The sequence below is a fragment of the Leptosomus discolor genome, chromosome 7 (assembly GCF_034619465.1).
Source record: "Leptosomus discolor isolate bLepDis1 chromosome 7, bLepDis1.hap2, whole genome shotgun sequence".
Taxonomy (NCBI): domain Eukaryota; kingdom Metazoa; phylum Chordata; class Aves; order Leptosomiformes; family Leptosomidae; genus Leptosomus; species Leptosomus discolor.
The window spans coordinates 48,485,716-48,498,584 of NC_141397.1; the positions used below are offsets into that span (position 1 = coordinate 48,485,716).

At 38.9% G+C, this 12,869-nt stretch overlaps 1 protein-coding gene across 3 annotated transcripts in view; it reads right to left on the reverse strand.

Annotated features, from left to right (window-relative positions):
- The window catches only part of TRIP12 (thyroid hormone receptor interactor 12), an 84,424-nt gene that overhangs the window by 51,586 nt on the left and 19,969 nt on the right, over window positions 1–12,869 (reverse strand). For all 3 annotated transcript variants that reach the window (XM_086468642.1, XM_086468641.1, XM_086468643.1), the window contains exon 2: window positions 5,731–5,877. In XM_086468642.1, the coding sequence (XP_086324768.1) occupies window positions 5,731–5,828 (98 nt within the window). In that variant the 5' untranslated portion in view covers window positions 5,829–5,877. The remainder of the gene's footprint in view (window positions 1–5,730; window positions 5,878–12,869) is intronic.

The following is a 12,869-nucleotide window of genomic DNA, read 5'->3' on the forward strand; positions in this document are numbered from 1 at the left end:
CAGAGGTAGGTTCAGGAAGACCGAGCGCTTGTTGTACCTTCAAGTGTTGTTTTGGATGGGGTTTTTTGTTTGATCGGTTTGTTTCTTTCTTTGTTTTCCTTTTCTTTTTCCCCAGAACTTAAAGACATTTTCATAAGTCACTCCAAGGCTTCACTCAACTGGGCAAAGCTGTCTGCTGATACATATTTTAATTCACAAGCAGACACTCGGTTTAGAGTAACACACAAGAAGTTGAACAGTGACCCACCATTTAGTTTGCAGTGTTTATACAAACAATCTCATGGAAACTGCCAGCCCTTAGCCTTCCTTAGCAAAACCATAACAAAGAACCAACTAGAACCTGTCCTCAAAGAGCTACTCCATGCATATTAAAAAACTGTATCTTTTGAAGTCAGTTAATAAACAGTGTTTCATCTAAGTCATGTTCCTCAGCAGCTGAGAATGAGATATTAAATGCTTCCAAACATGAATTCTACAAAACTAAGCACCCTTTTACTTCTGTGAAAAGTGAGATAAAAAAGGCAACAGCACAGATGAAATAAGCTGTGTAAAAAAAACCCACACACCACTTTCTCTCCTCAGCTGTCTTCCCCATTGATACAAACATTAAATTTAATTTTTACGCAAGTCTCAGGTAAGATGTTAACAGTTAGCGAATTATCAAGACTGGTCCAAACCCAAATCCTGTTCAGAACAGAAGTAGTATAACTGACAAAAGCATTTTTCTTGCTTTAGTATTTGAATAAGGTCAAAGTGTTTTCCAGATTCTGCTTATGCAATGTCCTCTATGGATCTCCTATTTCTCATTTAGCCTTCAATCCCAAATGCACATGTATATATTATACTCCAAAAACTTGAAGTTTTTATAAAGTATTATACTTTCATACACAACTGCAATAGCAGTCGTTTATGTCAAATTGATAGCCTACTTAAATATTGCCTTACCTAAAGATTTCAGAAGAGTGACAATATGCAGATTAAAAGATAAGCACCACTGTCACTTCATGCCAATAAAAATTTAAAAAATAATTGCAGCACTAGTAAATTGTTATAGTACACAGGACCACTTCTGTTGCTCCATACCAATATACTAAAACAGTGCTCACAACTGAAAGAAACTATTAACTGCGCCACTTTCAGAAAAGATCTTATTGTGTGCCTCAGTATCACTTCCAAATTGTTTCCATTCAAAGTAAATACTATGGCATCACCGGGAAATGAAGCCACAAGGGCACAATTCAACACACATGGTGACAATAGAGATACAGAGTTAAGAAAGTGACAGTAAGCACCTTCCACCCACTCCTCCTGCCCCCATGAAAAGAGTGCTCTCATTAATGCATCTGCTTCCCACTCCCCTTTTGTTTACTGCTGCAAAGAGAAGCGTTAGTACCATTACTGCTTCCTGACAAACCTGCTAAGAGTCATCCTTCAACGAAAAGTGCTAGAAGATATAATTCAGACAAGGGTTCATGCTGTACAATTAGGAAGGTGCCATCACAACAGTAATTCTACATCAGGAGGATAACACTGAATACTTTTCAATCTGGTAGTAAAGCCAGTAAGAACTAGAATATCAACAAGAACAGAAAGTCTTCCAAACCACAACGTTATTTCAACATTGCTACTGACAACAGAAAGTGAACAATCACACCAGTCCAACTTCACCAAGGCCAGTTTGGTTACATGCATACACAGAGCAGGGGGAATAGGTCACACACCTGTTTTCAAAAACACATCCCTTGCTTCCTTTAAAGAAAGGCACACATCATAGATGCTAGGTATACCTCCAGCTTGTGCTGCAACAATCTTTCTACACTGCCTGTGAGCCCAGTATCACTGTTTAGTTGCGATTTGGTTGGTTTTGTTGGTTTTGTTTGTTTGTTTTTAAACAAACACAACTGTAAAAATCAAACACTCAAAGCTCGTATGAAGTCACTGTGCTGAGTGTGAAATTGCTAGTAAAATTTCAGCAGAAAACACATCACAGGCTTCCCCTGCTCATTTTGAGTGCAAGTACTGATGTTATTCGAGCAACATCAAATACCAAACCTGCCAGTATTAGATCTCACAGGAGGAAGATTCTGCATTTATGTTTTACATACTAGTCCAGAGAGGAGTTTTGAATGAAGCCTTTGGAAATTCAAGTGAACAGTAGCTGCTCAGCAAGTTAAATTGATAAGATTTTAACAAAACACCTTTAAGCTGCAAGAGGATCAAAGACTCTAGAAGGACATGCATCAGCATTTCAGCTTGGAAGTGATGCCATTCCCCAGCCTCTCTCCTTTTTAATACCTTCCTCAACTGAAGTCTATCATAATGTTCAGTCTAGTTAGAGCATCAGAGACAGAGGCAAAGCTAAGGCTATTACAAAGCCATTTGGCTGTATGACCAATGGCTATATGACCACTCACATTAGATTAGTGGATTTTAAAGGCTGAAATTACAGTATGAGTGACAAACTGCACAAACTCTCCAAATTTTTGTCACTCAATTTGTATTTTGAAGATGCATGCACTTAAGCCACAAGAAAGCTTTAAGAAAACAGCTCTTGCATTTCCAGCACTTCGAAAGCTATTTATGTAAAGCCGAAGTGTAATCAAGTACACAAGTTCAGACAGCATTGAAACTTGTCCTTGCTCAAAGGGTTGTGATTGCATATCTATGACCAAAGCAAAGTAACCTTCTCCAACACTTTAGAAGGTGTGACCCTTAAGTCTGCTTATAAACTTTGTGGCTAATTTTAGCCACGAAGCAACAACCCCCTACAGAGTCACATTACTGCTTAATTCCCTCTACAACACTAGTTTTTGTTTTGCGTGGGGATTTGGGTTTTTTTTGTGTTGTGTATTGTTTTGGGCTTTTTAAGAAAAATGTGCATCTAATAAAATGACTGAACAAAATCTCATACTGTCCATACAGTTACATCAACAGGTAGCACAGATCAACAGAAGATAATTTGTAAAGTGAGATAGTTGCCACTAAAGACCAATGTCCACCATCTATATATTTCAACGATTTCTACTCAAAGCAGACCAGATTACAACCACAAGTGACAAGTTGAAATGAACTGCTCTCCTAGAGCACAACTTCCAGTTCAGTTTCATCCAAGAAGATTCCAATTCAAGTGCTGCAAGACTATTCCATGATGTTAGCCAAAGCACAGCAGGGGAGGAGGATAGATTTGCTTTAAAACAACATTTCCAACTCCAACATAGATAGATGCACCCTAAGTTCAGTTATTTGCACAATATGAGCATATTATCGAAACTCATCTTCCCACAGTTTGTTAATTCTATTTAAATGATTTTACAGCTGAAACTGAGGAGATTCACTTTATGGATGGCAAATGCAAGAAAGACTGGAAGTTAGTGTCTCAACTGTCCCCCAAAAAAACTAATGTAAGAAAATGTGTGTTTGGCCATGGTTGGTTTTTTTGTGCATGTGTGTGTGTTTTGTGTTTGGTTTTCTTTTGGTTTTTTGTTTGGTTTTGTTTTGGGTTTTGGTTTTTTGGGGGAGACAGGGGATTGTTGTTGCTGTTTTGGGTTTTTGTTTTTTGGTGTTTTGTTTTGGTTTTGTGGGGTTTTTTAGATATAGCAGCCAGAGCAGTGTATATCACTGGAGTACTGCGAGGCATAAAGTAGAAGGTATATCAAGGTGTGAACTGTAGACACTCCTACGTACTGCTCAGCAGCAGAACTAGAACATGCTATCCTACTGCATGCTACATGCATGGAAGGATGACTCCTGAGGTTTATCCTGAAGACAGGTAACCAGAGAAAACCAGCGACTGCTATCCAAGAGCCTGTCTCTTTCCATTTCATCTACAAATTTTTCAAGGACAAAATAGATTGATCTCTTGCATTGTCCCCTGTACAACAGATATTTCTGTCCAGCAGCTTATTAAAGACTAGATACAGAAGACAGTAAAAGAAACTTAATTATAAAGCTTATATTAACCAGTATGCTTTATCCAGGCCTTTTTATACTCTTTGACAGCCAAAGATGCTTGTTCAGAGATGGAAAGGCAGGTGAGGTCCTGTTCTAAAAAGCCCGCATTTTCAAAAAAGGATTGTAAGCTTCCATCCTCTTTACTTAGGCAGAGAGCTTTGGTTCTGACAAAGATCTAACATTGTTCAGGAGTGCAATATACTCTTGTTCACGGAAGTCTGACTGACAGATTTGTTGAGGGGTGGAAGAGGTCCAGTCATTTAAGAAAAGCTGCATCCTGAATTATGTGATAGCATAAGTAACAGATCACAATGCACCAAAACACTGGATGAGTAACTTTCTTATGCAAAAATAGTGCTACCCCTAAAAGCCTTCAATCTGTCTGACTCACTGTAAAGCTTCTCCCTGGCATTCTACCACAAAAATCTGAACAAACAGCAGACATCTGAAGAAGAATGACCCACCCCATGCCAAAATAACCTGCCTCTAATTCTTTCTCCTAGGGACAGGGTTATTCAAACCAGGTCAGGTTCAGTGTAAAAGGAATGAGTTGATAGGACAGTAACTAACTTAAACGTCCATTCAGATGTAGAGATAATACAGAATGGAATGAAGGGTTCACCATGCCCCAGTTAAGAAGGAGTCATCTCCAAAAACAATTCTAGCTTGCAAAATATTCAGCTACATAAGGCAGGATCTTCCCTCTCCTTAAACTATGGAAGCCCAGGACAGAAGCCTTGTGTTTATCATCTACTTTTCCATTTGTACAGTAGAGATTAGTTCAGGAAAAGTGAAGCTGCCTTTTGCAGATTGAATTATTCCCCCCAAGACTCCTTAGAAGAACAGCTAGTCTCCTTCATCCATTTAACAGTAACCTTGTTCTCAGTTAGACTTTATACTAGTAAGAAATACACCTCATCCTCATTACACATTATAGCCCGATTCCTTCACAGTAAGAAACTGTTTCTTTTGTGCCACTGACCTGTAATATTTTAATACCCTTACACCAAAAAACCCAAGCCCAAGATACACATATTCAAACAACTGCATCAGTAACACCTCTGAGGAAGCAGAACACAGATACTGCCTACCATGATACTATAAACTTTCTTCATTGCACTAATATTTTAAACAAAATTAAAGGAAGACTGATACATACAGGCTTCACTCACTCAGATGAAGACTCTTAATTCCTTAAAGGACATGTCAATAATTACACAGTCAGCATCGATAGAGAAGTTTCAAGGATCATCTTTGTTCTGCATTGTAGAGACAATCACTTACAGATCAATTACAACCTGGTCCACTTGCTCACTAGCACAAGTATATTGAGACAGCAAACCTTTTCTTCTTTTATTACTCAAAAGCTGCATAGGATTAATACGCAGTGCAAGGGGACAGAGAGGTACCAGTTATTCAGTCTTCTCTAACAGGGACATAAATTTTCCCAGATTTCACATACCAGAGTCTCCCTGTTTCCCATCCCTCCACACTTTTTTTAATGAGGGAAGGAATTTGTTACTACCTGTGGTTTGTGGAGTATAGCTCATCTACGCTTTTCCCCCATAGATCTACTACTGCTATTCTAACTGAACATGCATGATACAAGGTTATCCATGTTTTCATCCCATTCAATAACACTACAGAAAGCATTTCAGGGGCAAAAAGATTTCAGGCAAGTTTCAGTACTTGCATTGCAAGGTGGAAAACTTTATTCTCCAATAAAATCACACCAATTTTGCTTTTATACATTAAAACACTCACAGATAAAAGTCATACCTTCCTCCTACTGCGTCGTCTTGTGGCTGGGCCCCAGCAGTGTTCCTCTGTGAACGTCGCAGTGACCCCCCTGGATTGTTATTAGGCCGGTTGGACATTGGCACCTCTCTCCTGAAGGGACATACCCTTTCTAGACACTATCATTCACTGAAAGACAAGAGAGACATAGTCATAAGACACGAGGCATGGCTCCGACTCCTCATGCCACAAGAGGCAAACGTAAAATTCTATTGTTTAACCAAAAGCTTAAGGCAAAAACCTTTAAACAATTTTTATTAAAAGACACACAGACTTCTTCTCAAGAGCATTTAGATCCTTAATACAGAGCAATCAGTTTTCAGTGTATATAGCATAGAGATGACCTTCCAACTCAAACCATTCTATGATTCTATGATGACACACTTCTTTTCTAGCAGGCTTCTGTAATTATTTTAAGGAAATAAAAATGCAATTTAGAACCTGTATTTGTCAACATTAAGGAAAAACACACTAACTAGTAAAACTCAATGCTTGATAGACAGCAATAGTATTTGAGTATTTTAACTCTCATTGCGGGAGATGACAATGCCAGCTTCAGGAATTAGCAGTAGTATCCAGATGACTGCAGAAGAAACAACTACCATGCTTTGAAAAAAGCTTCTTTCTCTACTCTGATTTATGCAACTTCCATTTGCATAAAGAAAGATTAGTAACTCAGGAAAAAGATCCAGCTACATAAGCAAGAAGTTCTTGCTCATGATAGCTTAATTAGTGGGAAAAGTTATTTGAGACAGAAGAATTAATGAGTGTACACAATTTTTTAAAAATAATCAATAAGATAGCTTTGTATTACTACTTTTGGAACCGCTTTGCGGCTGCTAGAAGTCATCTACAGATGTTATTTTAGTAGCTATTTACGGAAGACTACCATAACACCAAGCTGCAGTCCTCAAAGGTACTTCAAGATCAAGCCTCACTTAGCTCCCCAGTGAACAGAAGTAACTTTCGTACATTTCACTAAACTGCTATTTCTACACAGAGAGCATAGCAACAGGACCACAACCAGCAAATTCAGTTTTACTGCTTCTGATTGTGTAGAACCTGGTCCAAAAAAAAAAAAGGTACTTGCAGGTGAAAAACACCTTAAGGAAAACAACCCAAATTTAGGAACACAACAGTCAATATCCTGACTCTATCTAACATTTCTGCTGCAGATAAGAGATTTTATTAACTCCCAAGGCCTGGCATTGCCAGTAAAGCCAGATAACACTTGTCTGTAATTGTCTATTCTTCTCAAAGAGCCTACAGAAGTGAACAAGTGTATAGAAAAAAAAATCCTCAATTATTCCATTTTACTGTAGGCCATAAGAAACCAGGAACATAAATTGGTATTATGCAAATCATAACCTCCCATACCTAGTACAATGCCAAGAGGAACATATATATATATGATCAAGACACCTGCACAGCACAAGAAACTAGTGATCAGGATTCCGCTAGCTCAAAGTCAGTCTTGTTACACTAGTAATGATAAAACCTAGTATTAAAAGCTCCCAGTTAACATGCCAGAAGTAGTCTGAATAAGCTCCATCAATCAAATATGAATACAAGTTAGGCAGAAGAATTGCCTCCCATCCTAATCCCTGGATCAGAGGAGTCAAAAGCATATTCTGAAAACTGTGTTTTTCCCACTAAAAGGTCCAACTGAGCAGACAACAGCAAAAGCAGAAAGTAAGATTAATTAGCAAGTCATTGTCTTTGCCTTGCTTGGTTTTGTGGTTTTTGTGGGGGTTTTTGTGTTTGGGTTTTTTTGTTTGTTTTTTGGGGTTTTTTTTTGGTTTGTTGGGGTTTTTTTTAATCTTATGCTTAGGAACTTGAAATAATCTAAGTGGAGCACAAAAACACACAATCCTACAAAACATAGTTGTTCAATGAACCTCGTAGCTAGAAGTCTTGATGACTGGGAAATTGAGACAGTTGTAAACACTACTCCTCAGAAGCTGAGCTTTCCCTCTTCCATATTAATTCTCTTACCCTAACTGCTTAATCATAGCAAATAATCTCACTAACAGGTTTAAAGCTTTTAAGTAATACATGACACCTTCAGTCTATAGCTTATTCTTAAGAGCAAAAAGGTTTACAATGGAACAGAAAAAGCCTGCTATAGCTGGAAATTACTTGCCATCTTGCCGGTGCAGCCAGATTAGTCAGGTTGAAAAGAGCATAAGCGGTAGCGTTCGCTTCAGAGTATACTGTAGATGCAAGACAAGCCTAGTATTAACTAGGTTGAAAGCTGAGGTTCCAGCACTACCTAGGGGGTCTAGCTGGAGTTGACCACAGGTACTATCAAATGCTGTTGTGCATTCTCTATTTCTTTGTATTCAAACACCAAATAAAAAAACCCACTCTTGATAAACATCAGCAAGGAGGCAGGTTTTGTGCATTTTCTGAAAGGAGCAAGTAGTGTCCCTGCCTGTACAAAGGTCAACTGAGGTTGAAAACGGGTACTAATGTCAAACTATCAGTCATACTATGAAATGGTTGCCATAGATCTATTCTCATACTGACTAAGAAGAACGTGCATTCCAGCAGGTTTCATTCTGCAAAGAGCAGTGCTCACTCTAGAGCTCTGCTAGGTCAGCCACATGCTTTCCCACCTACAGCCAGTACATGGGCTCCTCCACAAACACCAGAATAGTTCGCTGAAAAAAACATCACACAGGCAATCCTAGTGCTGTCTAGAGAAACTTGAGTTTAATGTTCATCTGTGTGGGTCAGCCAGTCACTTTAAGTAGTCTGTGCTTCGAAGTTGCACAGCACAGTGTGTTGTCATACACGTATTTTCAGCTGTGTAGAAGAATGAAATGGCAGCTGTTCTACCCTGTAAGGCATCTGCCAAGTCAAGATAATGCTCAGTTACCTTCTATAACGAAACCTCTCAACTTAACTGTATTTTACTGTGTACTGTGTTACAATATGACTCCCAGTTTGCCTTTAAATATAATGCTGCTTCATGATTTGGCTATGACCTTTAACATCAAATTATTAACTTAAGTCTCAGTGCAAGTATCTGAAGCCACACAGTACCATGTGCCCAGTTAGTCCGGTAGAGAAGACATCTTCTCAGTAGGTCACAACTGTGTCTTCCACATGCTAGAATGACAAGGAGAGCGCCCTGCGGTTCAGAGATCCGAACCATTTTCATTCAGACTTGTTCTTCCATCTGTAAGCCTCACTCCCAGCACTTGGCTTATTCTTCCCCCTCTTTAGGTATCTACATTCAAGGGAGATGTGCAACCCAGTAGATCAGCTGAATGCACCAGGGTAGTCCTGTCACATTTTAAGACTATTTTCTCAACTACTTGAGCATTCTCCCCACACCCACAATAAGAAAAAGCTACAACTGTACATCAGACTTCTGTGCTTCTGTTGACAGGCTTTGCAATTTGAGAATTTTAAGTTCAGGTCCTCTTCTGGCATAAAGTTTTCTGTAAATAAGCAATTTTAATTCATGTTTCACAACTCCGTATTCCTAGCTGCAATGATGGCAAAGCACTGGCTCACAGATGCTCTCCTCATAAGCAGACTCTCTAGATTGAGGATAAATTCTGAAAATCAGCATTTCAAATAAAGCCACAATGTATCTTCTGAAGACATCTAACAGCACTGGCATCTAGCTGTTATCTTGCACAGTATTTTTCAGTTTTAGGAAACACTGATTACTATTAAAGTAATCTTTTTTACTGTACAGGAAAGCAACCAGAATTAATTTCTGTAGACCTAATATATCTATACAAACACTACAGCTAATATATAGCCAACATATCACTTGGAGAGGTTCCACAGGAACACAAGACATAAAAAACACCTGTCAACTTGCAGTGAAACCTTTATCTTTCTTCTCATGGAAAAGCCAGCAGGAAGTGACTGACACTCTTCCATGTCTTTGAAGCAAACAGAGGAAACAGACAAGTACAGAACAGGCCTGTATCAGCTTTTACTTAACACCCAAAAATCACTCCCTGAAAGATACTGTGAACTGTAGTGTAGCCTATTGTGATGTAGGCTACAGATAGGAAAAGAGAATGAGTAAAACTGAAGCACTGCCATAGGCTCTAGGGCTACTAATAGTGTAACAAGGCAAACTGGTAACAACTGAAAAAATGGAACTGAAGCCTTTCATAAGAAAAAGGCTTCCTTAATCTACATGGATGAGCTCTAGAACTCGGTTTTTGGGATGTTTGGTTGGTTTGGTTTTTTGGGTGGTTTTGTTTAAGTTCTTTGCAAGAGTCTTGGTAGAGCAAGACTTTTTCAGGCTCTTGAACTCCAATATCCTGAGTATTTAAGAATATGCATAGCACCTCTGCCTGTAATGCTCAAATACCTGTTACCTGCTCAGAGCTGAGCTAAGTACACTGGTCAGCATACTTCCTCCTTTGTACTTCAGCCCCAAAAGACAGTGCCTTCCTTAATGCTGCTGCAGCAATCCAGCTTCTCAAAATTGCAAAGACTTACTGTCCTGAAGTCAGTAACAGGCAAAAGGCGGGGGAAGAAGAAAGACAGGAGGATGTTTATACGCCTTGTAAGTTCAGAACATTTTCTTCCAGCAAGCTGCACATCTTGCCAGCCAGAACCCAGAGTTCAGCGTACTTCTCAAAAAATGTTAAGTCTAAGACTTCAGAATTGTATTCCTTTACTTCATTGTAAATAACATTAATTTACTTGATCGACTGTATCTGTGATAAATCTATTCAGCTAAGGCAGAAGCAATAGTCTAAATAAATAAGCATGCAACGCATTTAAGAGTTGAAACTTTAATTGCTACTGAACTAAAGAACTTACTGCATATGTTTTAGGAACTGCTGAATTGGTTTGGACCTATGTTACTTTGTTTTAACCTGATTTCATAGCTGCACCTCATTTTTGCTCACTGCTGACAAGGTTCTCCTCATTTACCTGAAAACATACACACCTATTTTCTTGCCCTGCAAGCAAGCACTTGCAAGCACTCATTCAATTACTTCTACTACTTCAACAGTTGACTCAGAAATTAATTATTGAGAAGACTTTTCAGTCTAGTTAGTTGCTTTAAACTGAGTCTTGTGTAGCTGAATTTGACACAATATTTTTCCTCACTATACTCTCTAAATTCAATAGTTATCCACTCTGCCCAGTTTTTTTTCCCACTGCAGTCCTCACCTCCAAACACCAATTTCATGTCAAAGCTTCATGCAGGCAAAAGCCTGTATTTTCAGTTTAGCAGCCTTGTGTCCCTTCTGCTTGTAGAAGTAGTTCATGGAATAATTTAGGAAGTAGGTACAACAACATACTGAAATTTCCTAGAAAAATCTTCTGTGACATCTCCCAAATTGTCATCATCCCTCCCTTCTTCCTGACAGCAAACTTTGATACACAAGAGAAAGATATTGTCCAATGAGCTGCAAGGTGCTGTAAGGTACAGTAAGGTACATGGATTTCAGCTGCATTCATGCAAATCCTGGGGTATTCAGATGGATGAAAGCATCGAGCCTTAAGGAATGACAAGCTTTTCTTCCAACATTGGAAGTATAAGCTTCCACTTATTTTCTTACTTGCTTCTATTTCTTCCTTGTCCCCACGAATGCTGTCTAGATGATTTAAAGATGCCAGAGTACACTAAGGCTTACCTGCTCCACTGCATCTAATGATGTAAAATTCACATCAGATATCAGATTAACTTCTTTTCATACAGAAACCACACAAAATCACACTGAATGATACATTAGCCTGGACTGTATTCATTCTCCCCCTCCAATGCTAAAGAAAAAAACCCGCCACACACGCAGAAGTCACAGAATGGCAGGGGTTGGAAGTGACCTCTGAGATCACCTAGTCCAACCCCCCTGCTAAAGCGGGGATACATCCATCCTAATCAGAGCAAACTCTGTACATATATAGAAAAATCCTCACTACAAACAAGACTCTACAGCCTCCTAATACCATAGTATTACCTCACTACTGGGAAGACAGACAAGTCAGTAACAAGGAAGTTTCTTCTTAAAACAAGCATGTTAGTGGGTAGGGAAACAGACTTCTACAACCTTAACAGTTGCATCACTTATGTCAATTCTCTTGGAAGACATTAATCAGATATTGATGTGAAGACAAGTGGAGTTTAACAGCATACAGAGGCAATTTCTTCAGACTGGCTGCCTTTTTGATGCAGGGTTCAATTGGCATGTAAGAGTTAAGTTAGAATCATTAAAAATGCCTTGGCTGGAAAGAATCTCAAGATCTTTTGGTCCAACCACCTGTTGAAAGTACGACCTTATATTATGTTAGAGATCTCCCATTCTGCTGAGAAGTGACAATTTCCAGCCACAATGACAAAACGTAATCTGAGTTCTAAGCAAGAGCAGAAAGGCAAAAAGTTAATTATGAGAGAGACATTGAAGAAAGTGGAAAGAAAAAAAAAATCACAAATTAAGTAAGATACCAAATATGATGCCAGATACAAAGGCATGCAGAAAAGACGCTAACAGACTATCAGAAAATAGTATTTTCAGCAAAGGCATTTAATAAGAAGTCATGCAATAGGTGTCAGTTCAAGTAACCAGAGTTCTCAGATCTATGTAGATATACAGGTGTGCAAGGACACCCTCCCCATCCTTCCCAAGGACTACCTCTCTGTGAGGAAAAACACACCTGTGGCCTTGTTGCTCACTGCAATCATGTATAGCTCAAAGCATTCCCTCCCCTTCAGTTCCTCAAAAATACAATCCAGTAACCTGGTCTAAGATGAGGAGGGAAGCAAAACAGGCATGTAACCTACAAATATCAAAGGAGTCCAGTCACTGAAGACATTATAGACTTAGAACTAGCTTGCATGTCCATTTTTACACTGGGTAACTTGACAATACACAAGCTGTTAGCCAGAGACCATTTTTTCCAAACTGCTGACAAAAAAAATACTGTGCACACTTCAGCACAGTATTCTTCCTATATTCATTTACAATGGAAGAGTTCTTTCTAATTCAGCTACTCTGATCAGTAGAGTGGAAGCATTTCTTAATCATTTCAGAAATAGCTCATATATTAAAGATGTATGGATACTATAGAAAACTTCTCAAATACTCAAGCTACAGATTTGCAGGGGCAGGGGGGAGGCAGGAAATCACTGA